The 27,728-nt window shown below is 41.7% G+C and overlaps 1 protein-coding gene and 1 non-coding gene across 2 annotated transcripts in view; both read right to left on the bottom strand.

Moving 5' to 3' along the window:
* Positions 1-6,461: 6,461 nt before the first annotated feature.
* Positions 6,462-27,728, bottom strand: part of CHMP3 (charged multivesicular body protein 3) — an 84,132-nt gene continuing 62,865 nt past the window's right edge. The window contains exons 4-6 of the mRNA XM_029231824.1: positions 12,346-12,467; positions 9,069-9,183; positions 6,462-8,716 (exon numbers count right to left, since the gene is read on the bottom strand). Coding sequence (XP_029087657.1) covers positions 8,574-8,716; positions 9,069-9,183; positions 12,346-12,467 — 380 coding nt within the window. The 3' untranslated portion in view covers positions 6,462-8,573. The remainder of the gene's footprint in view (positions 8,717-9,068; positions 9,184-12,345; positions 12,468-27,728) is intronic.
* LOC114901190 lies at positions 15,957-16,063 on the bottom strand. Its single transcript, XR_003795069.1, has one exon. It is a non-coding gene; the product is annotated as a U6 spliceosomal RNA (small nuclear RNA).

Here is a 27,728-nt window from a genome sequence, read left to right as displayed (position 1 = left end):
CAAATTAAAGCCTTTCCTAATGTACCCATTAGAGAATCCTAGAGCATTCAAGAATGTGAGCAACTTCCCATTTGTTATTACCATAATAAGAAAGCCTGGAAACAGGAGCATTGTTTGGAGACTTTTTTTTAACTGTTTGTCACAGGCAAGAGAATATTGTAGGCAAAACAACATCCCCTTCCAGCTGATCTTGGACAGAGCTCCAGGGCATCCACAGCATGTCTGTGACATGCATCCTGATGTAAAGGTTGTGTATTCGCTCCCAAACACAATCACGCTCTAAATGTGAACCATCACTGCAGCATGGGAAGAAGTCACACAGCAATGCGTGAATGGCATTTGGAAGGAAGTTCTGAAGACCTACATGGACGCACTGAAAGGCTTTTAACAAAGATTCTACTGTTGCCGAAATAGTAAAGTAACCAGATGCTAGTGCTTGGGAAGCGGCTAGAATTGGACGTTGATAAAGAGGATATTCATGAGCTTCTCGGCATTGAGGCTAAAGAGCCTTCCAATGAAGAGCTGATTGAACTGGAGGAAGAAAGAAGTTGAGGCAGAGGAAGAAGTTATACCCGAGGCACCAAGAAAGTTCACAGCAAAGAAACTGGCAGAGGCGTTTGCTGCTATCACCGGTGGTGTGCGGAAGTTAGAAGAAATGGATGTTAATTACAAGAGATTGGCAAGACCTGGCAGGCAGATACGGGAAGCTCTTGCTTACCATAGAGAAGAAAAACTATGCAGTCAAAACTGGTTATCTTCTTGAAGAACAGACAGTATGCCTGCTAAACCAAGTGTCAATGCCCCAGGTCTTTCTACCGGCTATTCTCAAGCCTCATCAGAGGAGAGACTGATGACCCTGTGGCTGTAGCATCCCCATCATCCAGCAGTTAACTGTAGTTCAGTCCTTCAAAATTCTTCAGATCCAGTGTGCTTTCAGCTGGGTACATTACTGGTGAGTACCCATACAGCCATTCTGTTTTTCACTTTCAAGTACAGTATTCAATAAATTACATGAGATATTCGACACTTTATTATAAAATAGGCTTGTGTTAGATGATTTTGCCCAACTATGGGCTAATGTAAGTGTTCTGAGCACATTTAAGGTAGGCTATAGGCTAACCTAATAGGTTAAGCGTATTAAATAAAAAATTTTTTTAACATCTTTATTGGAGTATAATTGCTTTACAATGGTGTGTTGGTTTCTGTTTTTAACATCTTTATTGGAGTATAATTGCTTTACAATGGTGGGTTGGTTTCTGTTTTATAACAGCTATACATATGTCCCCATATCTCCTCCCTCTTGCATCTCCCTCCCTCCCTATCCCACCCCTCTAGGTGGTCACAAGGCACCGAGCTGATCTCCCTGTGCTATGCAGCTGCTTCCCATTAGCTATCTATTTTACATTTGGTAGTGTGTATATGTCCGTGCCACTCTCTCACTTCGTCCCAGCTTACCCTTCCCCCTCCCTGTGTCCTCAAATCCATTCTCTACATCTGCATCTTTATTCCTGTCCTGCCCCTGGGTTCTTCAGAACCATTTTTTTCCTTTAGATTCCACATATATGTTACCATATGGTATTTGTTTTTCTCTGACTTACTTCACTCTGTATGACAGAGTCTAGGTCCATCCACCTCACTACAAATGACTCAATTTCGTTTCTTTTTATGGCTGAGTAATATTCCATTGTATATATGTGCCACATCTTCTTTATCCATTCATCCGATGATGGACACTTAGGTTGCTTCCGTGTCCTGGCTATTGTAAATAGAGCTGCAATGAACACTGTGGTACATGGCTCTTTTTGAATGACGGTTTTCTCAGGGTATATGCCCAGTAGTGGGATTGCTGGGTTGTATGGTAGTTCTAGTTTTAGTTTTCAAAGAAACCTCTATACTGTTCTCCATAGTGGCTGTATCAGTTTACATTCCCACCAACAGTGCAAGAGGGTTCCCTTTTCTCCACATCCTCTCCAGCATTTATTGTCTGTAGATTTTTTGATCATGGCCATTCTGACTGGTGTGAGATGGTACCTCATTGTAGTTCTGATTTGCATTTCTCTAATGATTAGTGATGTTGAGCATCCTTTCATGTGTTTGTCCCGTTGCAGAGCACAGGCTCCGGACGCGCAGGCTCAGCGGCCATGGCTCACGGGCCCAGCCGCTCTGCGGCATGTGGGATCTTCCCAGACCAGGGCACGAACCCGTGTCCCCTGCATCGGCAGGCAGACTCAACCACTGCGCCACCAGGGAAGCCCTGTCCATTTTTTGATTGGGTTTTTTTTTTGGATTTTGAGCTGCATGAGCTGTTTGTAAATTTTGGAGATTAATCCTTTGTCAGTTGCTTCATTTGCAAATATTTTCTCCCATTCTGAGGGTTGTCTTTTCGTCTTGTTTATGGTTTCCTTTGCTGTGTAAAAGCTTTTAAGTTTAATTAGGTCCCATTTGTTTATTTTTGTGTTTTTTTTTTTCATTACTCTAGGAAGTGAGTCAAAAAAGATCTTGCTGCGATTTATGTCAGAGTGTTCTGCCTACGTTTTCTCTAGTTGCGGCGAGCAGGGGCTACTCTTCGTTGTGGTGCTCGTGCTTCTCATTGCGGTGGCTTCTCTTGTTGTAGAGCACAGGCTCTAGGCGCGTGGGCTTCAGTAGTTGCGGTTCACGGGCTCTAGAGCGCAGGCTCAGTAGTTGTGGTGCACGGGCTTAGTTGCTCCGTGGCATGTGGGATCCTCCCAGACCAGGGATCGAACCCGTGTCCCCTGCATTGGCAGGCGGATTCTTAACCACTGCACCACCAGGGAAGTCCCTGTCCTTCATTCTTGAAGGATAGTTTTGCTGGATGTAGAATTCTTCATTGAAAGTTTTTTCTTTCAGCACCTTAAATACGTCACCCCACTGCCTCTGGTTTCCATGGTTTCCGATGAGAAGTTAGATGTTAATCTTATTGAGGATCCCTTGAACATGAGGAGTTGCTTCTCTTTTGTTGCTTTCAAGATTCTCTGTCTCTTTTCAACAGTTGGACGATAATGTGTCTTAGCGTGGATCCCTTTGATTTTATCTTGCTTGGAATTTGTTGAGCTATTTGCATGTATAGGTTAATATCTTTCAGATATGGGAGGTTTTCAGTCATTATTTCTTCAAATATTCCTTTTGCTCCTTTTTCTCGCTCTCTTATCCTTCTGGTCCTCCCATAATGCACGTGTTGGTGAGCTTGATGGTCTCCCACAAGTCCCTTGGGCGGTGTTCATTTTCCTTTCTGCTTCTCAGACTGGATCATTTCAGTTGTTCTGTCTTCAAGTTTACCTATGTTTTCTTCTTCCTCCTCAAATATGCTGTTGAACCCCTTTAGTGTATTTTTTTTTTTCATTTCAGTTTTTGTACCTTCCAGCTCCAGAATTTCTATGTGGTTCCTTTTTATTATTTCTCTTTATTGATACTCTCATTTTGTTTGTATATTATTTTCCTGGTTTTCTTTACTTCTTAAGCATATCTCAGACAGCTGGCTTAAAGTCTTTGTCTAGCAAGTGTGGTATCTGGGCTTCCTCAGGGATGGTTTCTGTAAATTTAATTTTTTTCCTTTGAATGGGCTGTACTTTCCGTTTTCTTTGTATGCTTTGTGATTTTGTTGTTGTTGAAAACTGGACATTCCAATATTCCAGAATAATTCTGGAAATCAGAATCTCCCCCTTCCCAGGGATTTTTCTGTTCTGAATTATTGAAGGCTTAGCTGTGTTCAGCCAATGTTTTGACAGAGATTTCCTTGAATTTCAGAACCTTAAAAAACAAACAAAAACACCTCTTCCAATCTCCTATGGATTGGCTCTGTGCTGGGACAGTCTTAACACTTAGCCAGACCATTTATGATTCTGCCTCAGCCTTCACTTTCTGAATGCACCAAGCCTATAGGTCAAGCAGTGATGAAAACTGGGGTCTTTTCAGGTCTTTTCTGAGCATAATTCCTGTCCTGCTTTTCTAAATTCCCCAGTATACACAATTGCTTTTGAATGCACTAATATCCCAAAGAAATCCTCTCCCTGGCTTTTCCTCCCAGGTTTTGAGCAGTCTCTTGTAATCTTTTGCCCCAGGTGGCTCTGCACATTAAAAAAAAAAAAAAAAAAAATCCTTAACATGTTTTCAAGCAAAACTTGCTGCTTTTCCACCCTGAATAAATTCCAAGATAGGCAAACCAGAGATGAGCACCTTTAGTCTTTCAGGATGGCCCTTAGATTGGGGCAAACATGACAATTTAGGAATAAGGTCTTCTCTCTTTCCCTGGGACTAGGGACCAGGGTCTCACATTTGAGAATGTGGGCTGCCGTCTTCAAGACCGCTGCCAAGCCGGGAGAGAGGTTTGTCCAGGGCAAGTAAAAATGCCACAAAGCTTTCTGTTTTGAAGGTTTTTTTTCTTAATACAGCATCTTCTTGGTTGCTATAAACCTTTGTTTTCCAGAGTTCTGAAAAAGTTGGTTCTGACAGTTGCTGGTACTTTTTTCAGTGTTTCTTTGGAAGGATGGGTGTTTGGACCTGTCTACTCCTCCATTTTGCTGACAACTCTATAAATATATTATAAAACTATAATTAATTATATGTAAATGAGAACTTCCTTAAGAAAAAGTATTTCCCTACTGGGGTTTAGACTTGGATTTCTGAAATGGTTCAGTGGCTAGGGAATGTTCACTCTGGTATCTCAAAAGGAAACTGCTTGGTTAAATAAATTGGTAAAAGCATATGGAAAGGCTGTGAAAAGTTAAAAAAAAAAACCTGCTTTATGTTTATTTCAACCAAACATTTCGCAAGTTTATTTTCACTTATGAGCCTTTCTTATTGGTAATACAGAATAGCATTTGAAGAGCATCTGTCCCTAGGGTAGGACAAGGAAAACTGTCCAGTTTTTCAAAGCTTTGAGTTTTCACAGTTGTTCCCATAAATACAGCTATGGGGTTGGATTTTAGGGAGGTGCAGAGGCAGGCATGACTAGTACTATTCTGGAGCAAATATGAGTCATAACCCCTTCTCTCCAGGAGTTCTGAGACACACCTTTAAGTATATGACACGACAAAGGGCCTAAGGCCAGGTGAGCTGTACAACCGGCAGGGGCTCAGGAAGGTGTCTTTGATAGACGACATGGGGAGAGTGGGGGGGACAGAGAAAGGAAAGTTATCATCTACCTAGAATGAACTGCTGGGTGATCACCATAAGCTGACGGTGAGTTTTAAAGAGTAAGCTGTGTCTGAAGACAGCACAAATGAGTTGGCAGTGTGGAATGCTATTCTGGAATGCAACCCTTTAAATTGGGTTTTTTTGGGCACCAAGCAGATTCATCTGGGGATGGGGTGGGGAGAGTGGGAGCTTGGTGCTGTGCTGGACCTAAATCAAGGGCCTGAGGTTTAGAGGAAAACTTTTATTGCAGGCGTTGATACCATGGTTTCCCTTTCCGGATTGCAGACCTTTCCAGGGCCAGAAGAGTATCTGACTCACCTTGTTTCCACTGATACCCAACAGAGTATTGAGGGAAAATGGAAGATGCGGCCTGATAACGAGCCAAGAATGCTCTTTCCTCAGCCTGAAAACAGGAATGGAAAACTCAGGACCTCTTAAACAATTCAAACAAACCAACCCTACACTGAGATGATTTTATCTGAATGGTGGAAAGAGTGCTTGTCATTATTCTGCCCATCCATGCACCTGGATAAACACTGATTATCCACATAAGGACAAAAATGCTCAGGGGTTATGAGCATTCCTTAATTCCAAAATCATTCTGTGAATAAATTAGCCAGATAAATGCGATCATAAAACTATATCCTGTCACTATGTCAGTTCCTCTCAACTTGACTTACAGATTCAAAGCAGTCCCAGTCAGAATCCCAGCAAGTTTTGTGGATATTGACAGATGAATTCTGAAGTTTATATAGAGAGGCAAGAGACCCAGAATAGACAACACTATTGGAGAAGAACAAAGTTGGAGGACTGATACTACCTGACTTCAAGACTTACTATTACGCTACAGTAATCAAGACAATTTGGTACTGGCAAAAAAATAATAAGCAAATACATCAATGGAACAGAATAGAGAGCCCCAAAATAGGCCCACATAAATATAGTCAACTATAGATCTCTGATGAAGCAGTGAGGGCAGTATACTGTAGCAAAGACAGTCTTTTCAACAAATGATGCTGGAATAACTGGACATCCACATGCAAAGAAATCAATCTAGACACAGACGTTACATGCTTTACAAGAATCAATACAGATCACAGACCTGAATGTAAAATGCAAAACTATAAGACTACTAACAAAATAACAGAAACTCCAGGTGACCTTGGGTATGGCAATGACTTTAAGATCCGATATCAAAGGCACTACCATGAAATAAATAATTGCTAAGGCGGACTTCATTAATATTAAAAACTGCTCTGTGAAAAACAATGTGAAGAGAATAAGAAAACAAACCACAGATTGGGAGGAATTGTTTGCAAAATGTATTTCTGATAAAGCACTATTATCCACAGTATACAAAGAAGTCTTAAAACTCAGCAATAAGAAACAACCCAATTAAAAATGGGCAAAAGTTCTAAACAGATACCTCACCAAAGAATATATACATATGGCAGAAAAGCACATAAAGAGATGTCCAACATCATATATCATCAGGGAAATGCAAATTAAAACGAGATACCGTTACACGCTTATTAGGATATAGTCAAAATCCAAAACAACCACCAAATGCTCGTGAGGGTGTGGAGCAACCGGAACGCTCATCATTGCTGGCGGGAATGCAAAACGGTACAGCCACTCAGCAAGACTGTCAGTTTTTTGCAAAACTAGACATACTCTTACCATAAGATCCAGCAACTGTGCTCCTTGGTATTCACCTAAATAGTTGAAATGCATGTCTACACAAAGACCTGCACACAGACATTTATGGCTTTATTCATAATTGCCAAAACTTTGAAGCAACCAAGACGTCCTTCCGTAGGTGAGTGGATCGTGTGGTACATGCGGACAATGGAACATTATTTAGCACTAAAAAGAAATGGCCTGTCAAGCCATGAAAAGACATGGAGGAAACTTACATGCATATTACTAAGTGTGAGAAGCCAATGTGAAAGGGCTACGTACTGTATGATTCCAGGAGTAAATGTACTTGCGGGGTGTGAGATGTCAGTACATACAAGTGGGAGACGGTGCCTGTGTCAGGGCCAGAGGTGTACACGGGAACTCTATTTTCTGCTCAATTGTGCTCTGAACCTAAAACTTCTCTGAAAAATAATCTTTACTTAAATAACAAACTGTATCCTAAAGATGAAATCCAGAGCAATAGGACGGTCCCCTGGATTGAAGATTCCCATTTTGCAGGATGAGACTAGAAGGCCCTCGCTGCAGCACATCAGATACACTTGGGTTTCTCCATATAGTCTACAAAACCAACCTGGGAGAGAGTGGTTGGGGTTTTTTTCCTACCTGTTTAGGGCACACAAGACTTGGACCAGAGGGACCTGGGTTGAACCCCAGTTCTGCCACTTCGTGACTGTGATTTAGGATACGTCACTTCAGCAAGCTGAGCTGTTTTCCTAATTTGTAAAGACTGAATGATTACATATGTTAAACAGCTTTGTAAACTGTCAGGCCCACACAAATATAAATTGCTACTGCTGAATTATTTCAAAATATAACTTAGAAATGTGTGAGTCATTTACAATGCATGACCACACCATGCCTCTTTCACCGGTCAGCTCCTGGCTTTGAGAAAGCACTGATATGTACGCCCATATCCCATGCATCCAAGACAATCAGCTTAACGCAGGGAAAGGCAATCAGAGGGTGAAAGAGTCCTAATCTCACAGCTGTCTGCAACTTGCAATGGGAAGGAAAGGGAGGAAAGCTACAGACACACACACACCCCTCAGGACACACATGATATAGTTCCCCAGCCAACAAGACAAGGGGTCACAATTCTCAAGCATACTTTTGCTTACACAGATGACAAAAAGCAGAAGAGTAGCTCGCACAGCACATCTGTGAAGGTTGGGGAGCACAGGGTCCACAGAGCAGAAGCCCTTTCAGCTGAGCTTCCGAATCCCATGTGCCCTGCTATAGCACCTCCTCTTTCCAAGGCCAACATATAAAATAATTTGGGACAGCAAACACCTTGAAAGTTCATTGCACCCAACAATCTACAGTGAGACCAAATGTTAAAGCAGAAATTTATTAAAATCCATTTATATAGTGTTTTACAGACAAAAAAAAAATATACAGAGTCCTCAACATTCAGGCAATCGACTCTATTCTCAGAAGTGCTTCGTGAGAAGACACACTTCTTTGCCCTCATCCCCCAAAAGATACTTCTGTTTATTCCCCTGAAAATGATGCATTTATTACATTGCCTCTCAAAACAATTCCACTGAGATCCCCAAACCTCTGCAGAGAGTGAAGAGAGATTAGCAGAGAACGTTCTCCAGAACGCAGTGCCTCACCCAGAGGTGTAGTGCAAGAGATACAGAAAACGGCGGAGGCTTCAAGGAGTGCACGCCCGGTGACAGGGCCGGAGGAGAGCCTGCGGGCCTGGCTGGGCGGCCCTAGCTGCGGAGTGTGGCCAGACGGGACTGCATGGCCTCCAGGGCCTCTTCCTCTTCCTCCTCTTCTGATGCAGCCATCGCTCCTGCAAGTTCAGGCTCTGGGAGGGCGTCGGTCACCTTACTAGGTGCTTTGCCTAAGGCCCCTGTAAAGAGACAGCAGGCAGATCAACAAAACATCAGCTTAAGCAAGTGGTCCCTCATTTTCTCTGTCCTCCATACCTTGTTTCTTGTTTGACAAGAAACAGAAAAGGGGCAATAAAACAGCTGTTTTGGTGGGGTTTTGCTCACTATCACAAATGTGTGCGAACACCAACTTCTAATGATATCAAAGTCCTAATAACTAAGGATTTTGATTGTTAGAACTTTGGTTCTAATCTAAAATAACAAATGTAGAAGGGAGTTATAATCTAAAGAAAAAGCTACTAGTTAATCTTGCGGATGCAAGAAGAACGGCCATAAAAGGAGAGGGGAAAGAGGAAGGATCTTGGGTCATACCTGCGGTGATTTCAAACAGAATTTTGTCTATTTCCATTTCTGCTGCTTCTTCCATTTCTTCTTGATCATCCATGCTTTCAAAAGTGTCCTCTAACATCTCTTCTATGATCCCAGCCTAAACACAGAATAAACCATGTCACTTCCCACAACTGTTTTATTCTTTTTTATAAATTTATTTTTTGTTTATTTATTTTTGGCTGCGTTGGGTCTTCATTGCTGCACGCGGGCTTTCTCTAGTTGCAGCAAGCGGGGGCTACTCTTCGTTGTGCATGGGCTTCTCAAGGCGGTGGCTTCTCGTTGCGGAGCACGGGCTCTAGGCACACAGGCTCAGTAGTTGTGGCACACGGGCTCAGTAGTTATGGCTTGCGGGCTCTAGAGCGCAGGCTCAGTAGTTGTGGCGCGTGAGCTTAGTTGCTCTGCAGCATGTGGGATCTTCCCAGACCAGGGCTCGAACCCATGTCCCCTGCATTGGCAGGCGGATTCTTAACCACTGTGCCACCAGGGAAGCCCCCGCAACTGTCAAATCCATTCCCAGCAGGCGCCCCTATGGGCCCAGCATCAACCGAGCTCTGGTGTCTCCAAGTCCTGTCCACGCTTTCAAGGGCTAAGCCACAGACAGCTGGCTGCAGGCAACACCGCATGCTGTCTGCCCTCTCTGGAGGAAGCAAAAAGCCAAAGGGAAATTGCTCTCCAAATTTAGTACCAAGGTTGGAGCGGGGTGCCTCTATCAGCAGAGCTTCACAAAGTAACTCAGACGGTAACGCAGCACGTGGGGAACAACTTGCTGAGATGAGAGGGTGCTGTCTCGGGAAGCATTTGCCCTGACGTTGCAAATCTATGCGTGCAGGAGTTGAAATACAGTATGAAAACTGGCTGGAGTCACAGTAGACACTATGATAACAAATACCAAGAGCGAGGTGGGGCTCCACGGAACCCCGAAAAGGCCTGTACTTCAGCACATCCAAGTTATAGCTGCTGGCCCAGGGTCTGCAGGGTCCTGGCAAGGATCAATCAATTCACCGAAGCCTGAGAGAACTGATAAGACAGTGTTTCGGGGCCCAACAAGGCAGTGCCTTCCACATTCCCTACTGGAAGCCCTGTGCCTGGTAGCCTGAAGCCAGCCAGTCAGCCTCCTTCGTTCTCAAGAGCACAGCGCCACTGCGGGCACGAGAAAACTGCTCTCCAACACCAGCCAACACAAGCAGACCCTGCGGTCTTCCCGAATGAGCAGTGTCATGCGAGCGCAAGGTCACATCTGGCAGCTCCAGCCCTGGCTCTCCTGCACTGAGCCAGGGCATGACTCTCACCGACCATGCTGATGGTATCAGATTTAAAGCAAGCCCTCTCTCCTGCCTGTCCTGCTGTCAGACCACTCAAGTGACTCTTAATGGCATGAATCTAGCTAGTTCCATATTCTGCCCATGCTCAGACCTTTCGCTCCCAACCAAAAGGAACAAATTCACATTCAAGGATACAAGTGGAGCCCTGCAGCCTGGGTGAATGGATCTTAGTGCTGGAGGCTAGTATAAAAGAGGCTCAATACATACTCACCATCCCAGTTAAAAGAGCCTAGGGCAGACTGACTAACAGCCCTCCACATCCTGGAGGGACAAGTGGCCATTCACTTACACATTCATCCAACCAGCAAACATTTGTCAAATGTATGCTCTGTGCCACACGCCAGGCCAGGGTCTGGGGACAAATGGAATGACTGAGATCATGTCGTTGCCCTTGACACGCTGGGACCCCGCCAGAGGCTTCAGTTTGCACCTGGACATGCACCCTTGGATGAATTCAGGAAATATTTACTATCTACTACATGCAGGCCCTCCTCCAAATCTATACTATGCTCAGTATTCAGAAACTTTTGTGGAAAAGATCCCAGATTCTAAAAAAAGACTCCGCCCCTCAGATCCTGGTGGCTACGTAAGTCAGAGTGAGCAGGCCTGAAGTCATTTCAGAATTACCTTGTTGCCCAGTTCTAGATGGACAGGCATCACAACCTGGGCGATGAGACATCCACATGCCACTTGTAAAGGACAGACCCCGCTGACCTGGTGCCCTCCTGGTGACTGCCCAAGGATTTCTCATTCCAAAGACCTGGGCTCTGGGCTTTTTATGTTGCCTTTCTTTTCTATCAATTTTCTTCTCCAGTTCCCCTCTCCCATGCCCTAGAGCCCTGTTTAGAACTCAAGTTCATACATAAAATTCCCTAGGAGGAAGGGAGGCAGCTTCTCTGCACAAGCTGCAAACAAGAATTTGAGGTGTACCGTCTGGGCTCTCAGGCCACGGGTTCAAAGTGTGAAACAGCACCTGATCAGGCACCTCTTATCACCATGTCCTCTGAGGCAGCTCAGGCATCTGTGCTCCAACCCCAGATCTGTCACCTCCTACCAAGGTCACTCAGATAAGTTACCTGGCAACTTGAAGACTCAGTTTCCTACTCCTGTATAAAATGGGGGAAAAAATCCCTACCTCCCAAGGTGGCTGGGAGGACTTTCTAGGAGAGCATGTGTGCTGCACCACTGGCAGGTGGGGGCTCAGTAACTACGCCCTGTCCCCCCATCTGAAGGCCACCAGGACAGGTCCCTGCCCGGCCCTGATCCCGGGGCACTAGGTGTTTACTGCTTTCTATTTGGTTCTCAGTTTCCTCTTCTAGTCTAAGACAGGGGTCAGCCAACGACAGCCTGCAGGCCAAACCCAATCCACTGCCTACTTTCATAAATAAAGTTTTATAAGAACACAGTCATGACCATTTGTTTACACATGATCTACAGCTGCTTTCATGCTACAAGTAGAGCTGAGTAGTTACAACAGAGACGTATGGCCCACAAAGTAGAAACTACATTTACTATCCAGCCCTTTACAAAAAAAGTTTGCCCGTCCCTGGTCTTGATACCTCCCTTGCCAGCTTTGCCAACACTCCCCTGGGACAAACAGAGGAACCCGGGTTTCTTTCAGTTTCCTTGTTCATGTCAGAACCCATAAATCCTGGGTCGCCGAATCCCACGCAGTTGCTTCCCGGGTCTCCCACCTCCCCTAGAGCTCTGGCTATACTATCGCTTCTTCTAAGGAACACCCTGGCAATCTGACCCAGCCTCTGCCACGCTCAGCTCAGACAGTTTCAACCAATGCTAACAGCTGCTCCTCTGTCCTCAAAATCATTTCTGTCTGGCAACAGTGGCCTGTCTACTCCTGCCCAGCCCCAGCCCTATAGCCGCTGCCGCTTGCTGACTCTTAGCGCTTTGGAACAGGACATAGGATGGCCCCAAGGCACCTTCATCATCTCTTTGGACAGCTCCCGCATGGTGGCCTGGATTTCTGGGACCTTCACAAGACTCTGCATGGCCTTCATCACTTCTGTGCTCCTCTGCAGGGAACCAGCCACTCGCAAAACCGCTGAAAGGGAAAAATAACAGTCAGGATTGCTCAGCAGAATGTGACGCAGGATGGGATAAAGAAAGACAGTCAAGGGCTCCTCTGGTGGCGCAGTGGTTGGGAGTCCGCCTGCCGATGCAGGGGACACGGGTTCGTGCCCCAGTCCGGGAAGATCCCACATGCCGCGGAGCGGCTGGGCCCGTGAGCCATGGCCGCTGAGCCTGCGCGTCCGGAGCCTGTGCCCCGAAACGGGAGAGGCCACGACAGTGAGAGGCCCGCGTACCGCAAAAAAAAAAAAAAAAAAAAAGAAAGACAGTCAAATCAAAAGCTATTCTAACAAAAGTCAGCAATAGTGGGCGGACTCCCAAAGCTATTTATGTACCTGTAGACTACATTGCTGTCCTTGGACCAAGACTGACTTTCCTAAATTGTGTGCTACTTTGGCTACAATAGGTACAAACTCTCCGAGCACCCACACCAACCAGCTGATCTGGAGAATGGCCTGAAAGCCTGCATCTGACCTTTAGGGAAGGAAGCCAGCTAGGAATGATGTCACCCCCAGGACAAGTCACACACGGGAGGAATGGCTCTAGGCAGGCCTTGCTGGGGCCACACTGGAAAAGAGGCTTTAAGCAACCCAAGCAGTGCTCCCCACACACCAGCCTACGGAGGGTGGCTGCCCGGGAGGGGCCTGCTGCTGGTCCACAGGAAAATGAGAGTGAGTATGTGTCAGTGTGAGACAGCTACAGCTCCTCGTTACAAAAAATGTTCTGTTGTCTGAGATCATACACATACTATATATTCTTTATAAGAAATCGTGGTAGTAACAAATGATCATTTCTTCCCCCTCTAACATGTCAAAATAAAAGCTGGCAACCCTTCAAATCTGTTTTGAAATTTCATGAGGCTTAAAAGTTCTGAGAAATGCCTCACTTCCAGCTGTTCACCAAAACCGGTGCACAGGGCTCCCCAGCTACCCCAGGAATCACCACCAATCCACCTCTGTATAAATCCAGACTCCAGGAAGCTAAGGAAAACAAGGGGCAAGGAAACAAGAGGAATCAGAGAAATGCCTGTCTGACATACATAGCATTTTGTGATTTTTCTAAAGGAGTAAGGAAGTTTGCTAGTTGCAGAGAATACTTTTTCCTTGACACTGAAAAGGGAAAGTAAAATATTTATCTATTTATTAAGATCAGTCTAATTATAGAGAAGAAGTATTAAGAATCTGTATGGCTGAAATAAGCAATAAATTATATATGCCATTATAATGATATAAGAAAGATAGAAATTCTACAATGCTAAAGTTACTATTATTATTGTAAAAGGTAAGTGATGGGAGGAAGAGAAGAGGGGTAAAAATAAAGCAAATTCCGGAGAGGCCACAACAGTGAGGCCCGTGTACCGCAAAAAAAATAAAAATAAAAATAGAAAAATTAAAAAAAAATAAAGCAAACTCCATATAGTTCTGCTTGAATGATACAAGTTTGATGTCTACACAGGCATGTGTTTTATCCTAATTTGCATCCTGAGTCTGTATCCCAGAGAGAGGGCTGAATATGACATGTGTTCAATAAACTTTTTTGAATTAGTAAAAATAAAAAGACAAAAACTCAAAACCAAGAAGATACATACTGATACATGAGAAAAGTAAAATACTGGACCAAAATGTATTTTCTATATTCCACAAGGAAAAAGCACACGTGGCAGATAAAATTATTTTATAAATAAAAATAGTGACCCCCACAAAAGAATGAGAAGACAAGCCAAAAGCTGGAAGAAAATATTTTCATTAGACATTTCTGATAAAGGACTGTTATCTAACATATACAAAGAACTCTTAAAGCTCATCAATAAGAAAATGAACAACTCAATCAAAAACAGGCAGAAGACCTAAACAGACAACTCACCAAAGAAGATATACACATGGCAAAAAAGCACATAAAAAGATGTTCAACATCCTATGTCATTAGGGAAATGCAAATTAAAACAACAATAAGATACCAGCATACACCTATTAGAATGATCAAAATCCAAAACACTGACAACACCAAATGCTGGTGAGGATGTGGAGCAATAGGAACGCTCAATCACTGCTGATGGGAATGAAAAATGGTACAGCCACTTTGGAAGAGAGTTTGTCAGTTCCTTACAAAACTAAACATACTCTATTTTTTTCTAACATCTTTATTGGAGTATAATTGCTTTACAATGGTGTGTTAGTTTCTGCTGTATAACAAAGTGAATCAGCTATATGTATACATATATCCCCATATCTCCTCCCTCTTACATCTCCCTCCCTCCCTAGCCCACCCCTCTAGGTGGACACAAAGCACCAAGCTGATCTCCCTGTGCTATGCAGCTGCTTCCCACTAGCTATCTGTTTTACATTTGGTAGTGTATATATGTCCATGCCACTCTCTCACTTCGTCCCAGCTTACCCTTCCCCCTCCCCGTGTCCTCAAGTCCATTCTCTATGTCTGTGTCTTTATTCCTGTCCTGCCCCTAGGTTCTTCAGAACTTTTTTTTTTTTAGATTCCATAAATATGTGTTAGCATATGGTATTTGTTTTTCTCTGAGTTCACTCTGTATGACAGTCTCTAGGTCCATCCACCTCACTACAAATAACTCAATTTCGTTTCTTTTTATGGCTGAGTAATATTCCATTGTATATATGTGCCACATCTTCTTCATCCATTCATCTGTCAATGGATGCTTAGGTTGCTTCCATGTCCTGGCTACATACTCTTACCATATGATCCAGCAATAGCCCTCCTTGGTATTTATTCAAAGGAGTTAAAAACTTATGTCCACACAAAAACTTGCACATGGACGTTTATGGCAGCTTTATTCGTAATTGCCAAAACTCGGAAGCAACTAAGATATTGCTTGTAAGTGAACAATAATAATGGATAAATGAAGTGTGGTACATCCACACAATGAATATTATTCAGCACTAAGAAGAAATGAGCTATCAAGTCATGAAAAGACCTGGAGAAACCTTATATGCATATTACTAAGTGAAAGAAGTCAATCTAAAAGGCAACATACTGCATGATTCCAACGATATGACATTCTGGAAAAGAGAAAATTATGGAGACTGTAAAAAGGTTGCCAGGGGTTAAGGGTGGGATGGATGAATAGGCAGATCACAGAAAAATTTTAGCTGTATATATTTCACAATAAAATAAGAATCTCCAAAATAAAAAGGTTAAAATTCTACAGAAAACATTAATAGCATTATAAAAGCATTATAAAAACTAGCTGACATTTAAACTTAGAAAGACCAAAGTCACACAGAGGGGGTTGTGAAACACAATGAGTAAGCGCTTCATGGTTACAGCTCTTTGTGCTCAGCTCCTCCCCAGCAGCCCCGCCCAGGCCTCCTGCAGGCCCTCCAGTGTCCCAGGCTCCCTCCACCTTCAGGGCCTCCCTCTGCACAGTGCCAGGGCCCCCTGACATCTCTAGAGAGTGGGGACTTGGTGGGCGGATTTCCTTTTTGTTTGTTCTTCAAATACGGTACCCTTCATGAATTTGCACGTCATCCTTGTGCAGAGGCCATGTTGACCTTCTCAGTAAGGTTCCCATTTTGGTACCTGTGCTGCCCAAGACAGCACTAGGTTTGTTTTTTATTTGGAGGTGGACTCACGATTTTATTCCCAGTGCCTAGCACTGTGCCCTCACACAGCTGACACTCAAATATTTGTTGAATAAACCAATGAATGGTTGAAAACAACAGAGAACTATGATATTCAAACTGGGTAAAGAAATTAAACATATTAGTGTCTTAATAGTAAACAGCACTGAGGTGGTTTTATAAAGACTCAAGTGGTCCTACATAAAATGACATATTTAGTATTAGGTCAGAAATAGGTTTTTCCTTTTTTGTACTGACCACAAAAATTCCAGAACATTTCTTTACAGAAATAAGTAAAACAGTAACCAATTTCAGATGGCAAAAGGAGGGTGAGAGATCTCAACAGAAACTAGCTCTCCTCAAGTTTTCAATTACAGACACAGGATGACTGCATACTTGTGACAAAAACAGATCAGTAGATGTAGTAAAAGAAACTAAAACCAAAAACAACATAAACGGATTTAAAGAGATTAATGTTTTAGCATTTCATTGTGAAGAATTTCAAACATACACAGAGTAGGCAAGTGTCATTTCACCAAAAGAGACATGATGGCAAATAAGCATATGAAAAAATGTTCCTAATCATCAATCATTAGGGAAATGCAAATTAAAACAACAATCAGATAGCTCTACACACCCATCAGAATGGCGAAAAGAAAAAACAGTGACACCACCCAATTCTTTTGTTTGCTTTGTTTTCAAATTTTTATTGCCAGAGGTTTAGTCTATTAGGCATGGTGCCCTTGACTTTTTTTTTTTTGAAACATCTTTATTGGAGTATAATTGCTTTACAATGGTGTGTTAGTTTCTGCTATATAACAAAGTGAATCAGCTATATGTATACATATATCCGCCTATCCCCTCCTTCTTGCATCTCCCTCTCACCCTCCCTAGCCCACCCCTCTAGGTGGTCACAAAGCACCAAGCTGATCTCCCTGTGCTATGCAGCTGCTTTCCACCAGCTATCTATTTTACATTTGGTAGTGTATACGTGTCCATGCCACTCTCCACTTCGTCCCAGCTTACAACTTCCCCCTCCCAGTGTCCTCAAGTCCATTCTCTACGTCTGTGTCTTTATTCCTGTCCTGCCCCAAGGTTCATTAGAACCATTTGTTTTTTTTAGATTCCATATATATGTGTTAGCATACGGTATTTGTTTTTCTCCTTCTGACTTACTTCACACTGTATGAAGACTCTAGGTCCATCCACCTCACTACAAATAACTCAATTTCGTTTCTTTTTATGGCTGAGTAGTATTCCACTGCATACATGTGCCACATCTTCTTTACCCATTCATCGGTCGATGGACACTTAGGTTGCTTCCATGCCCTGGCTATTGTACATGGTGCTGTAATGTACATTGTGGTACATGACTCTTTTTGAATTATGGTTTTCTCAGGGTATATGCCCAGTAGTGGGATGGCTGGGTCGTATGGTAGTTCTATTTTTAGTTTTTTAAGGAATCTCCATACTGTTCTCCATAGTTGCTGTATCAATTTACACTCCCATCAACAGTGCATAAGGGTTTCCTTTTCTCCACACCCTCTACAGCATTTACTGTTTGTAGATTTCTTGATGATGGCCATTCTGACCAGTGTGAGGTGATACCTCATTGTAGTTTTGATTTGCATTTCTCTAATGATCAGTGACGTTGAGCATCCTTTCATGTGTCTGTTGGCAATCTGTATGTCTTCTTTGGAGAAATGTCTATTTAGGTCTTTTGCCCATTTCTGGTTGTACTGTTTGTTTTTTTGATATTGAGCTGCTTGTATATTTTGGAGATTAATCCTTTGTCAGTTGCTTCATTTGCAAATATTTTCTCCCATTCTGAGGGTTGTCTTTTTGTCTTGTTTATGGTTTCCTATGCTGTGCAAAAGCTTCTAAGTTTCATTAGGTCCCATTTGTTTATTTTTGCTTTTATTTCCATTTTTCTAGGAGATGGGTCTAAAAGGATCTTGCTGTGATTTATATCATAGAGTGTTCTGCCTATGTTTTCCTCTAAGAGTTTGATGGTGTCTGGCCTTACACTTAGGTCATTAATCCATTTTGAGTTTATCTTTGTGTATGGTGTTAGGGAGTGTTCTAATTTCATTCTTTTACATGTAGCTGTCCAGTTTTCCCAGCACCGCTTGTTGAAGAGGCTGTCTTTTCTCCACTGTATATTCTTGCCTCATTTATCAAAGATAAGGTGACCATATGTGCGTGGGTTTATCTCTGGGCTTTCTGTCCTGTTCCATTGATCTATACTTCTGTTTTTGTGCCAGTACCATACTGTCTTGATTACTGTAGCTTTGTAGTACAGTCTGAAGTCAGCGAGCCTGATTTCTCCAGCTCCATTTTTCTTTCTCAAGATTGCTTTGGCTATTCGGGGTCTTTTGTGTTTCCATTCAAATTGTGCAATTTTTTGTTCTAGTTCTGTGAAAAATACCATTGGTAGTTTTATAGGGATTGCATTGAATCTGTAGATTGCTTTGGGTGGTGGAGTCATTTTCCCAATGTTGTTCTTCCAATCCAAGAACACAGTATATCTCTCCATCTGTTTGTGTCATCTTTGATTTCTTTCATCAGTGTCTTATAGTTTTCTGAGTACAGGTCTTTTGTCTCCTTAGGTAGGTTTATTCCTAAGTATTTTATTCTTTTTGTTGTAGTAGTAAATGGGAGTGTTTCCTTAATTTCTCTTTCAGATTTTTCATCTTTAGTGTATAGGAATGAAAGAGATACCTGTGCATTAATTTTGTATCCTGCTACTTTACCAAATTCATTGATTAGCTCTAGTAGTTTTCTGGTAGCATCTTTAGGATTCTCTATGTACACTATCATGTCATCTGCAAACAGTGACAGCTTTACTTCTTTTCCGATTTGGATTCCTTTTATTTCCTTTTCTTCTCTGATTGCTGTGGCTAAAACTTCCAAAACTATGTTGAATAAAAGTGCTGAGAGTGGGCAACCTTGTCTTGTTCCTGTTCTTAGTGGAAATGGTTTCAGTTTTTCACCATTGAGAATGATGTTGGCTGTGAGTTTGTCATATATGGTCTTTATTATGTTGAGGTAAGTTCCCTTTATGCTTACTTTCTGGAGGGTTTTTATCATAAATGGGTGTTGAATTTTGTTGAAAGCTTTTTTTGCATCTATTGAGATCATCATATCGTTTTTATCCTTCAATTTGTTAATATGGTGTATCACATGGATTGATTTGCGTATATTGAAGAATCTTTGCATTCCTGGGATAAAACCCACTTGATCATTGTGTATGATCCTTTTAATGTGCTCTTGGATTCTGTTTGCTAGTAGTTTGTTGAGGATTTTTGCATCTATGTTTATCAGAGATATTGGTCTGTAATTTTTTTTTTTTATAGTATCTTTGTCTAGTTTTGGTATCAGCATGATGGTGGCCTCGTAGAGTGAGTTTGGGGGTGTTCCTCCCTCTGCTAAATTTTGGACGAGTTTGAGAAGGATAGGTGTTAGCGCTTCTCTAAATGTTTAATAGAAATAGCCATCCAATCCTAGGCATTTGTTTGTTGGAAGATTTTTAATCACAGTTTCAATTTCAGTGCTTGTGATTGGTCTGTTTATATTTTCCATTTCTTCCTGGTTCAGTCTCAGAAGGTTGTGCTTTTCTAAGGATTTGTCCATTTCTTCCACGTTGTCCATTTTATTGGCATACAGTTGCTTGTAGTAATCTCTCATGATCCTTTGTATTTCTGCAGTGTCAGTTGTTACTTCTTTTTCATTTCTAATTTTACTGATTTGAGTCTTCTCCCTCTTTTTCTTGATGAGTCTAGCTAATGGTTTATCAATTTTGTTTATCTCTCGAAGAACCAGGTTTTACTTTTATTAATCTTTGCTATTGTTTCCTTCATTTCTTTTTCATATAGTTCTGATCTTTATGATTTCTTTCCTTCTGCTAACTTTGGGGTTTTTTTCGTTCTTCTTTCTCTAAATGCTGTAGGTTTTTAGGTTGTTTATTTGAGATTTTACTTGTTTCTTGAGGTAGGATTGTACTGCTATAAACTTCCCTCTTAGAACTGCTTTTGCTACATCCCATAGGTTTTGGGTCATATTGTCTTCACTGTCATTTGTTTCTAGGTATTTTTTCATTTCTTTAGTGATCTCTTGGTTATTTAGTAGCGTATTGTTTAGCCTCCATGTGTTTGTATTTTTTACAGTTTTTTTCATCTAATTGATATCTAGTCTCAGAGCGCTGTGGTCGGAAAATATACTTGATACGATTTCAATTTTCTTAAATTTACCAAGGCTTGATTTGTGACCCAAGATATGATTTATCATGGAGAATGTTCCATGAGCACTTGAGAAGAAAGTGTATTCTGTTGTTTTTGGACAGAATGTCCTATAAATATCAATTAAGTCCATCTTGTTTAATGTGTAATTTAAAGCTTGTGTTTCCTTATTTATTTTCATTTTGGATGATCTGTCCATTGGTGAAAGTGGGGTGTTAAAATCTCCTACTATTACTGTGTTACTGTCAATTTCCCCTTTTATGGCTGTTAGCATTTGCCTTATGTATTGAGGTGCTCCTATGCTGGGTGCATAAATATTCACAGTGGTTATATCTTCTTCTTGGATTGATCCCTTGATCATTATGTAGTGTCCTTCCTTGTCTCTTGTCACATTATTTTAAAGTCTATTTTGTCTGATATGAGAATTGCTACTCCAGCTTTCTTCTGATTTCCATTTGCATGAAATACCTTTTTCCATCCCCTCATTTTCAGTCTGTACGTGTCTCTAGGTCTGAAGTGAGTCTTTGTAGACAGCATATATATGGGTCTTGTTTTTGTATCCATTCAGCCAGTCTGTCTTTTGGTTGGAGCATTTAATCCATTTACATTTAAGGCAATTATCGTTATGTATGTTCCTATTACCATTTTCTTAATTGTTTTGAGTTTGTTTTTGTAGGTCTTTTCTTTCTCTTTTGTTTCCTGCCTAGAGAAGTTGCTTTAGCATTTGCTGTAAAGCTGGTTTGGTGGTGCTGAATTCTCTCAGTTTTTGCTTGTCTGTAAAGGTTTTAATTCCTCCGTCAAATCTGAATGAGGTCCTTGCTGGGTAGAGTAATCTTGGTTGTAGGTTTTTCCTGTTCATCACTTTAAATATGTCCTGCCACTCCCTTCTGGCTTGCAGAGTTTCTGCTGAAAGATCAGCTATTAACCTTATGGGGATTCCCTTGTATGTTATTTGTTGCTTTTCCCTTACTGCTTTTAATATTTTTTCTCTGTATTTAGTTTTTGATAGTTTGGTTAATATGTGTCTTGGTGTGTTTCTCCTTGGATTTATCCTGTATGGGACTCTCTGCACTTCCTGGACTTGACTATTTCCTATTCCATGTTAGGGAACTTTCTGACTATTTTCTATTCAAATATTTTCTCAGTCCCTTTCTTTTTTGCTTCTTCTTCAGGGACCCCTATAATTCGAATGTTGACGCAGTTAATGCTGTCCCAGAGGTCTCTGGGACTGTCCTCAATTCTTTTCATTCTTTTTTCTTTATTCTGCTCTGCAGTTGTTATTTCCACTATTTTATCTTCCAGGTCACTTATCCACTCTTCAGCCTCAGCTATTCTTCTATTGATTCCTTCTAGAGATTTTTAAATTTCATCTATTGTGTTGTTCGTTTGCTTGCTCTTTAATTCTTCTAGGTCCTTGTTAAACATTTCTTGTATTTTCTCCATTCTATTTCCAAGATTTTGGATCATGTTCACTATCATTACTCTGAGTTCTTTTTCAGGTAGACTGCCTATTTCCTCTTCATTTGTTTGGTCTGGTGGGTTTTTACTTTTCTCCTTCATCTGCTGCCTATTTCTCTGTCTTATCATTTTGTTTATCTTACTGTGTTTGGGGTCTCCTTTTCGCAGGCTGCAGGTTTGCAGTTCCTGTTGTGTTTGGTGTCTGCCCCAGTGGCTAAGGTTGGCTCAGTGGGTTCTGTAGGCTTCCAGGTGGAGGAGACTGGTGCCTGTGTTCTGGTGGATGAGGCTGGATCTTGTCTTTCTGTTGGGCAGGACTGAGTCTGGTGGTGTGTTTTGGGGTGTCTGTGAAGTTATGATTTTAGGCAGCGTCCCTGCTAATAGGTGGAGCTGTGTTTCTGTCTTGCTAGTTGTTTGGCATGGGGTGTCCAGCACTGGAGCTTGCTGGTCGTTGAACTGTGTCTTAGTGTTGAGTGGGAGATCTCTGGGAGAGCTCTCATTGATTGCTATTACATGGTTTCAGGAGGTCTCTGTTGGTCCAATGTCCTGAACTTGGTCTCCCACCTCAGAGGCTCAGGCCTGACACCCACCGGAGCACCAAGACCCTGTGTACCACACGGCTCCAATCTGCTGAAACTGGAACCTGGTGCACAGGTGATGGGAATGCAAAATGGTACAGCTGCTGTAGAAAACAGTCTGGCAGTTCCTACCACTCCCTGGGAGATGGGAGACCAGCCTGGGGTCCAAGTCTTGGGCGCGGCAGGCTCACTTCTCTCCTCGCCCGGCTGCAGCCCGCCTCAGCCCACCCAATTTTGAGGATGCAGAAAAACTGGATCACTCATACACTGGCAGGTGGGAATTTTAAATGGTACCACCACTCTGGACAACAGCTTGACAGTTTCTGATATGCAACCATAAAACCCAGCAACTGTTCTACTGGCCAGTTATCCCAGAGAAGTGAAGACTTATGTTCAAGCAAAAATCTACACACATTTATAGCAGCTTTATTCATAGTAGCTGATAACTGGAAACAACCCAAATATCCTTCAGGTGAATGGTTAATCAAAGTGTGGTACATCCGTACCATGGAATACTACTCAGCAAGATAAAAAAGGAATGAACTACTGATACATGCAAAAACCTGGGTTAACTACCAGAGAATTACACTGAGTGAAAAAAAGTCAATCTAAGGGGGTGTTGGGCAAAATAGGTGAAGGTGATTAAGAGGTACAAACTTCCAGTTATAAAATAAATAAGTCATGGGGATGTCATGTACAGCACAGGGAATTATGGTCAAAAATATTGCAATAACTTTGTAGGGTGACAGACAGTTACTAGATTTATTGAGGTGATCAAGTTGTAAAGTATATAAATGTCAAATCACTATGCTGTACATCTGAAACTAGTGTAATATTATATGCCGATTATACTTCAATTTAAAAAAAAGAAGAAAAAGAGGAAAAAAGCCAATCCCAAGAGATTACATCCAGTCTGATTCCTACATAACGTTCTTGAAATGATACAATTATAAAATGAAGAACAGATTAGTGATTGCCAGATATAAGGAGGGGGTGGGGATGGGAGGGAAGTGGGTTTGGTTCCAGAAGCGCAGCATGAGAGATCCCTGTAGTGATGGAAACTGGAAGCATTCTAAAGCTTGACTGTATCAGTGCTGACTGCCTGGTTGTGATACCTACTTTAACTCTGCAAGATGTTACCACTGGGGAAAATGGGTAAAGGGTAAACACAGAACCTTTCTATTATTTCTTACAACTGCATGTATGTGAATCTATAACTCTCTAAAAACTTAATTTAAAAAAACCCTCAGAAGAGTATATAAAAACAAACATTATGTTTCCATGACTGCTAGAGACACAAATGAAAAAAAAATACACATAAAAATACAAGTTCTAAAACAAACAGCCCAAACAAAAAATGGGTGGAAGATCTAAATAGACATTTCTCCAAAGAAGACATTCAGACAGCCAAAAAGCACATGAAAAGATGCTCAACATCACTAATTACTAGAGAAATGCAAATCAAAACTACAGTGAGGTATTACCTCACACCAGTCAGAATGGCCATCATCAAAAAAATCTACAAACAATAAATGCTGGAGAGGGTGTGGAGAAAGGGGAACCCTCCTACACCACTGGTGGGAATGTAAATTGGTACAGCCACTATGGAGAACAGTATGGAGGTTCCCTAAGAAAACTAAAAACAGAGCTACCATATGATCCAGCAATCCCACTCCTGGGCATATGTCTGGAGAAAATCATAATTTGAAAAGATACATGCATCCCTATGTACTAGCAGCACTATTCACAATAGCCAAGACATGGAAACAACCTACATGTCCATCAACAGATGAATGGATAAAGATGTGGCACATATATACAATGGAATATTAGCCATAAAAAGGAATGAAATTATTATTTGTAATGAGGTAGATGGACCTAGAGTCTGTCATACAAAGTGAAGTAAGTCAGAAAGGGAAAAATAAATACCGTATGCTAATGTGCGTATATGGAATCTAAAAAAACAGTACTGGAGCCTAGTGGCAGGGCAAGAATAAAGATGCAGACGTAGAGAATGGACTTGAGGACGCTGTGGGGGAAGGGTAATCTGGGACAAAGTGAGAGAGCAACACTGACATATATACGCTACCAAATGTAAAATGGATGGCTAGTGGGAAGCAGCTGCATAGCGCAGGGAGATCAGCTCGGTGCTTTGTGATGACCTAGAGAGGTGGGATAGGGAGGATGGGAGGGAGGCTCAAGAGGGAGCGGATATGGGGATATATGTACACATATAGCTGATTCACTTTGTTGTACAACAGAAACTAACACAACATTGTAAAGCAATTATACTCCAATAAAGATATTAAAAAAAAAAAAAGAACCAAAAACAAATTGCAAAAAAAAGGAAAGAAACATGTACCCCATTGTTCATTGCAGTGCTATGGACAATAGCGAGGACATGAAAGCAACCTAAATGTCCATCAACAGAGGAATGGACAAAGAAGATGTGGTAGATGTGGTACATGTATACAGTGGAATATTACTCAGCCATAAAAAAGAACAAAATAATGCGATTTGCAGCAACATGGATGGACCTAGAGATTGTCATACTGAGTGAAGTAAGTCACACAAAGACAAATATATTATATCACTTATATGTGGAATCTAAAAAAATGATACAAATGAACTTATTTATTACAAAACAGAAATAAGTCACTGACGTAGAAAACAAACTTATGGTTACCGGGGGGGAAAGGGGTGGGGGAGGGATGAATTGGGAGAATGGAATTGACATATACACAAAACAGATAAGTAATAAGGACCTACTCTATAGCGTAGGGAACTCTACTCAATACTTTGTAATGGCCTACATGGGAAAAGAATCTAAAAAAGCACTCTAAAAAAGCATGTGGGATCCTCCCAGACCGGGGCACGAACCCGCGTCCCCTGCAACGGCAGGCGGAATCTCAACCACTGCGCCACCAGGGAAGCCCGAAAAAGTCATTTTTATAGGTAGAAAATGGCAGTTTCAGGTGGTTCAAACTCATATGATTAAGTGTATCTATAGTCTTATCTTTGTATTATATTACAATTATTTGGTATATCATAATTATGTTAGAGTTCTGAAGAAGAATATTGTTTTTATTGTTTGCCATGTATGTTTCTGTTATTCTGAAGTATTTTAATATGATTTTGTAGCTAATTAGAAAAAGAAAAAAAGTGAATATATGTATAACTGATTCACTTTGCTGTACACCTGAAACTAACACAACGTTGTAAATCATCTATACTCCAATAAAAATTTTTTAAAAAGAGGAGATCTCTCAGAAAAAAATACAAGTTCTGCTATGAATATTATAATAACAATAACCAAATATGGAAACAAAGTATCTAAATACAGAGTTCACTTCATAATCAGTAGATTCAAAGAACAAGAGACATATTCTGAAAAGAACCTGACGCCAGGGCTTCCCTGGTAGCACAGTGGTTAAGAATCCGCCTGCCAATGCAGGGGGCATGGGTTCAAGCCCCGGTCCAGGAAGATCCCACATGCCACGGAGCCACTAAGCCCATGCGCCAAAACTATTGAGCCTGCGCTCTAGAGCCCGCGAGCCACAACTACTGAAGCCTGTGTGCCTACAGCCCGTGCTCCACAACGAGAAGTCACCACAATGAGAAGTCTGCATTCCGCAACCAAGAGTAGCCCCCACTCGCCGCAACTAGAGAAAGCCTGTGCGCAGCAACGAAGACCCAACGCAGCCCAAAAGTAAAACAAATAAATTTATTACAAAATAAAAAAATAAGACCTTAAAAAAAAAAAAAAGAACCTGACACCAATAATTAAAGCAACAAAGCTCTTTGCACTTATCACGGGTTCCTGTGGCAATTACAGTTAAATTAAAAAATCAGAAAAAGAAATTAAATATTAAAAATGGCATCAACAGCAAAATGCAGCTCCCTGATAGCAAGGGCCCAGGGGAGCAAACACTCACAAACTAGACTGACTGGTTTTTAAAAGCCATCTTAAATATGGCAATTATAAACAGAATGAATACAATTATAAGAAAATATGGAATCTTACAATCACATTTCACAGCAGTGACAAGTGAAAGCTCAGAAAAGCGATATTAAAAACATTCAAGCCTTGGGACTTCCCCAGTGGTCCAGCAGTTAAGACTCCGTGCTCGCAATGCAGGGGGCCTGGGTTGGATCCCTGGTCAGGGAACTAAGATCCCACATGCATGCCACAACTAAAGATCCTGCATGCCACAACTAAAGATCCCTCCCCCACGTGGCAATGGAGATCCTGAGTGCCGCAACTAAGACCCAGTGCAGCCAAATAAATAATTTTTAAAAAACCAAACATTCAAGCCTCGAAAGTATCTTTGAATAAGACACTTCTTCCTTATAACAAAGTTAAGAAAAACAGTTATATTAAGAAATAAAGAAGGGAAAGGTAAAAATTAAAAGGAAAAGAAGACAGTACAAACATTCCATAATATGGGGAACCCAAACCAAAGGCCATAAAAGGGAATTACAGTCATAAAAAAATTATTGGAGCCATGCACATTTGGGAAACTTTCAAAAAAATTCTTTTAAATAAATTTATTTCTGGCTGCGATGGGCTTTCATTGCTGCGAGTGGGCTTTCTCTAGTTGCAGCAAGCAGGGGATACTCTTCCTTGTGGTATGCGGGCTTCTCATTGCAGTGGCTCCTCTTGTTGCCGAGCATGGGCTCTAGGCGCGTGGGCTTCAGTAGTTGTGGCACACGGACTCTAGAGCGCAGGCTCAGTAGTTGTGGTGCACGGGCTTAGTTGCTCCGTTGCATGTGGGATCTTCCCGGACTAGGGCTCGAACCCATGTCCACTGTATTGGCAGGCGGATTCTTAACCACTGAGCCACCAGGGAAGTTCCACACTCTCAAAATGTAAAGTGAAGTTTACTTATAATTTATAGGCTACCATTTGAAAAACTAATTTGAAGCAGTTTATTAAAAAGTCATGTATAGCAGGTATGATAAAATAAATACAAAGACTCGAAAGAGTGAGTTGACTCCATAAACGTAGGTCAACAATGGTGTGAATAATGGTGGGGCTGGACAATTCTTTGTTGTAGGAGGCTGTTTCATGCTTTCTAGGACATTAGCAGCATCCCTGGCTTCTACTGACTAGATGCCGGTAGCAACACCCTACCTTGCCTAGTTGTGACAACCAAAATGCTACACTGCCAAATGTCCTCTGAAGGGCAAAATTGCTCCCTGTTGGGAATCACTGACCTGGGCTAGTAAAGCTCCTGCAACTGAGAATAAACTTAGCTTTGAGCATTTCAACAGCTAAGGCACAAAGGTTAGTAGGGGGTTTAAGACACTCGCCTGTAGAAGCATACTATCTTACTAGGAAAGATCATTTTTTCCAGCACTAGGTTCCAAGATA

This window comes from Monodon monoceros, unplaced genomic scaffold (genome assembly GCF_005190385.1).
Source record: "Monodon monoceros isolate NGI ecotype Baffin Bay Population unplaced genomic scaffold, NGI_Narwhal_1 Super_Scaffold_19, whole genome shotgun sequence".
Lineage (NCBI taxonomy): Eukaryota > Metazoa > Chordata > Mammalia > Artiodactyla > Monodontidae > Monodon > Monodon monoceros.
This window is presented reverse-complemented; position numbering and strand designations above follow the sequence as displayed.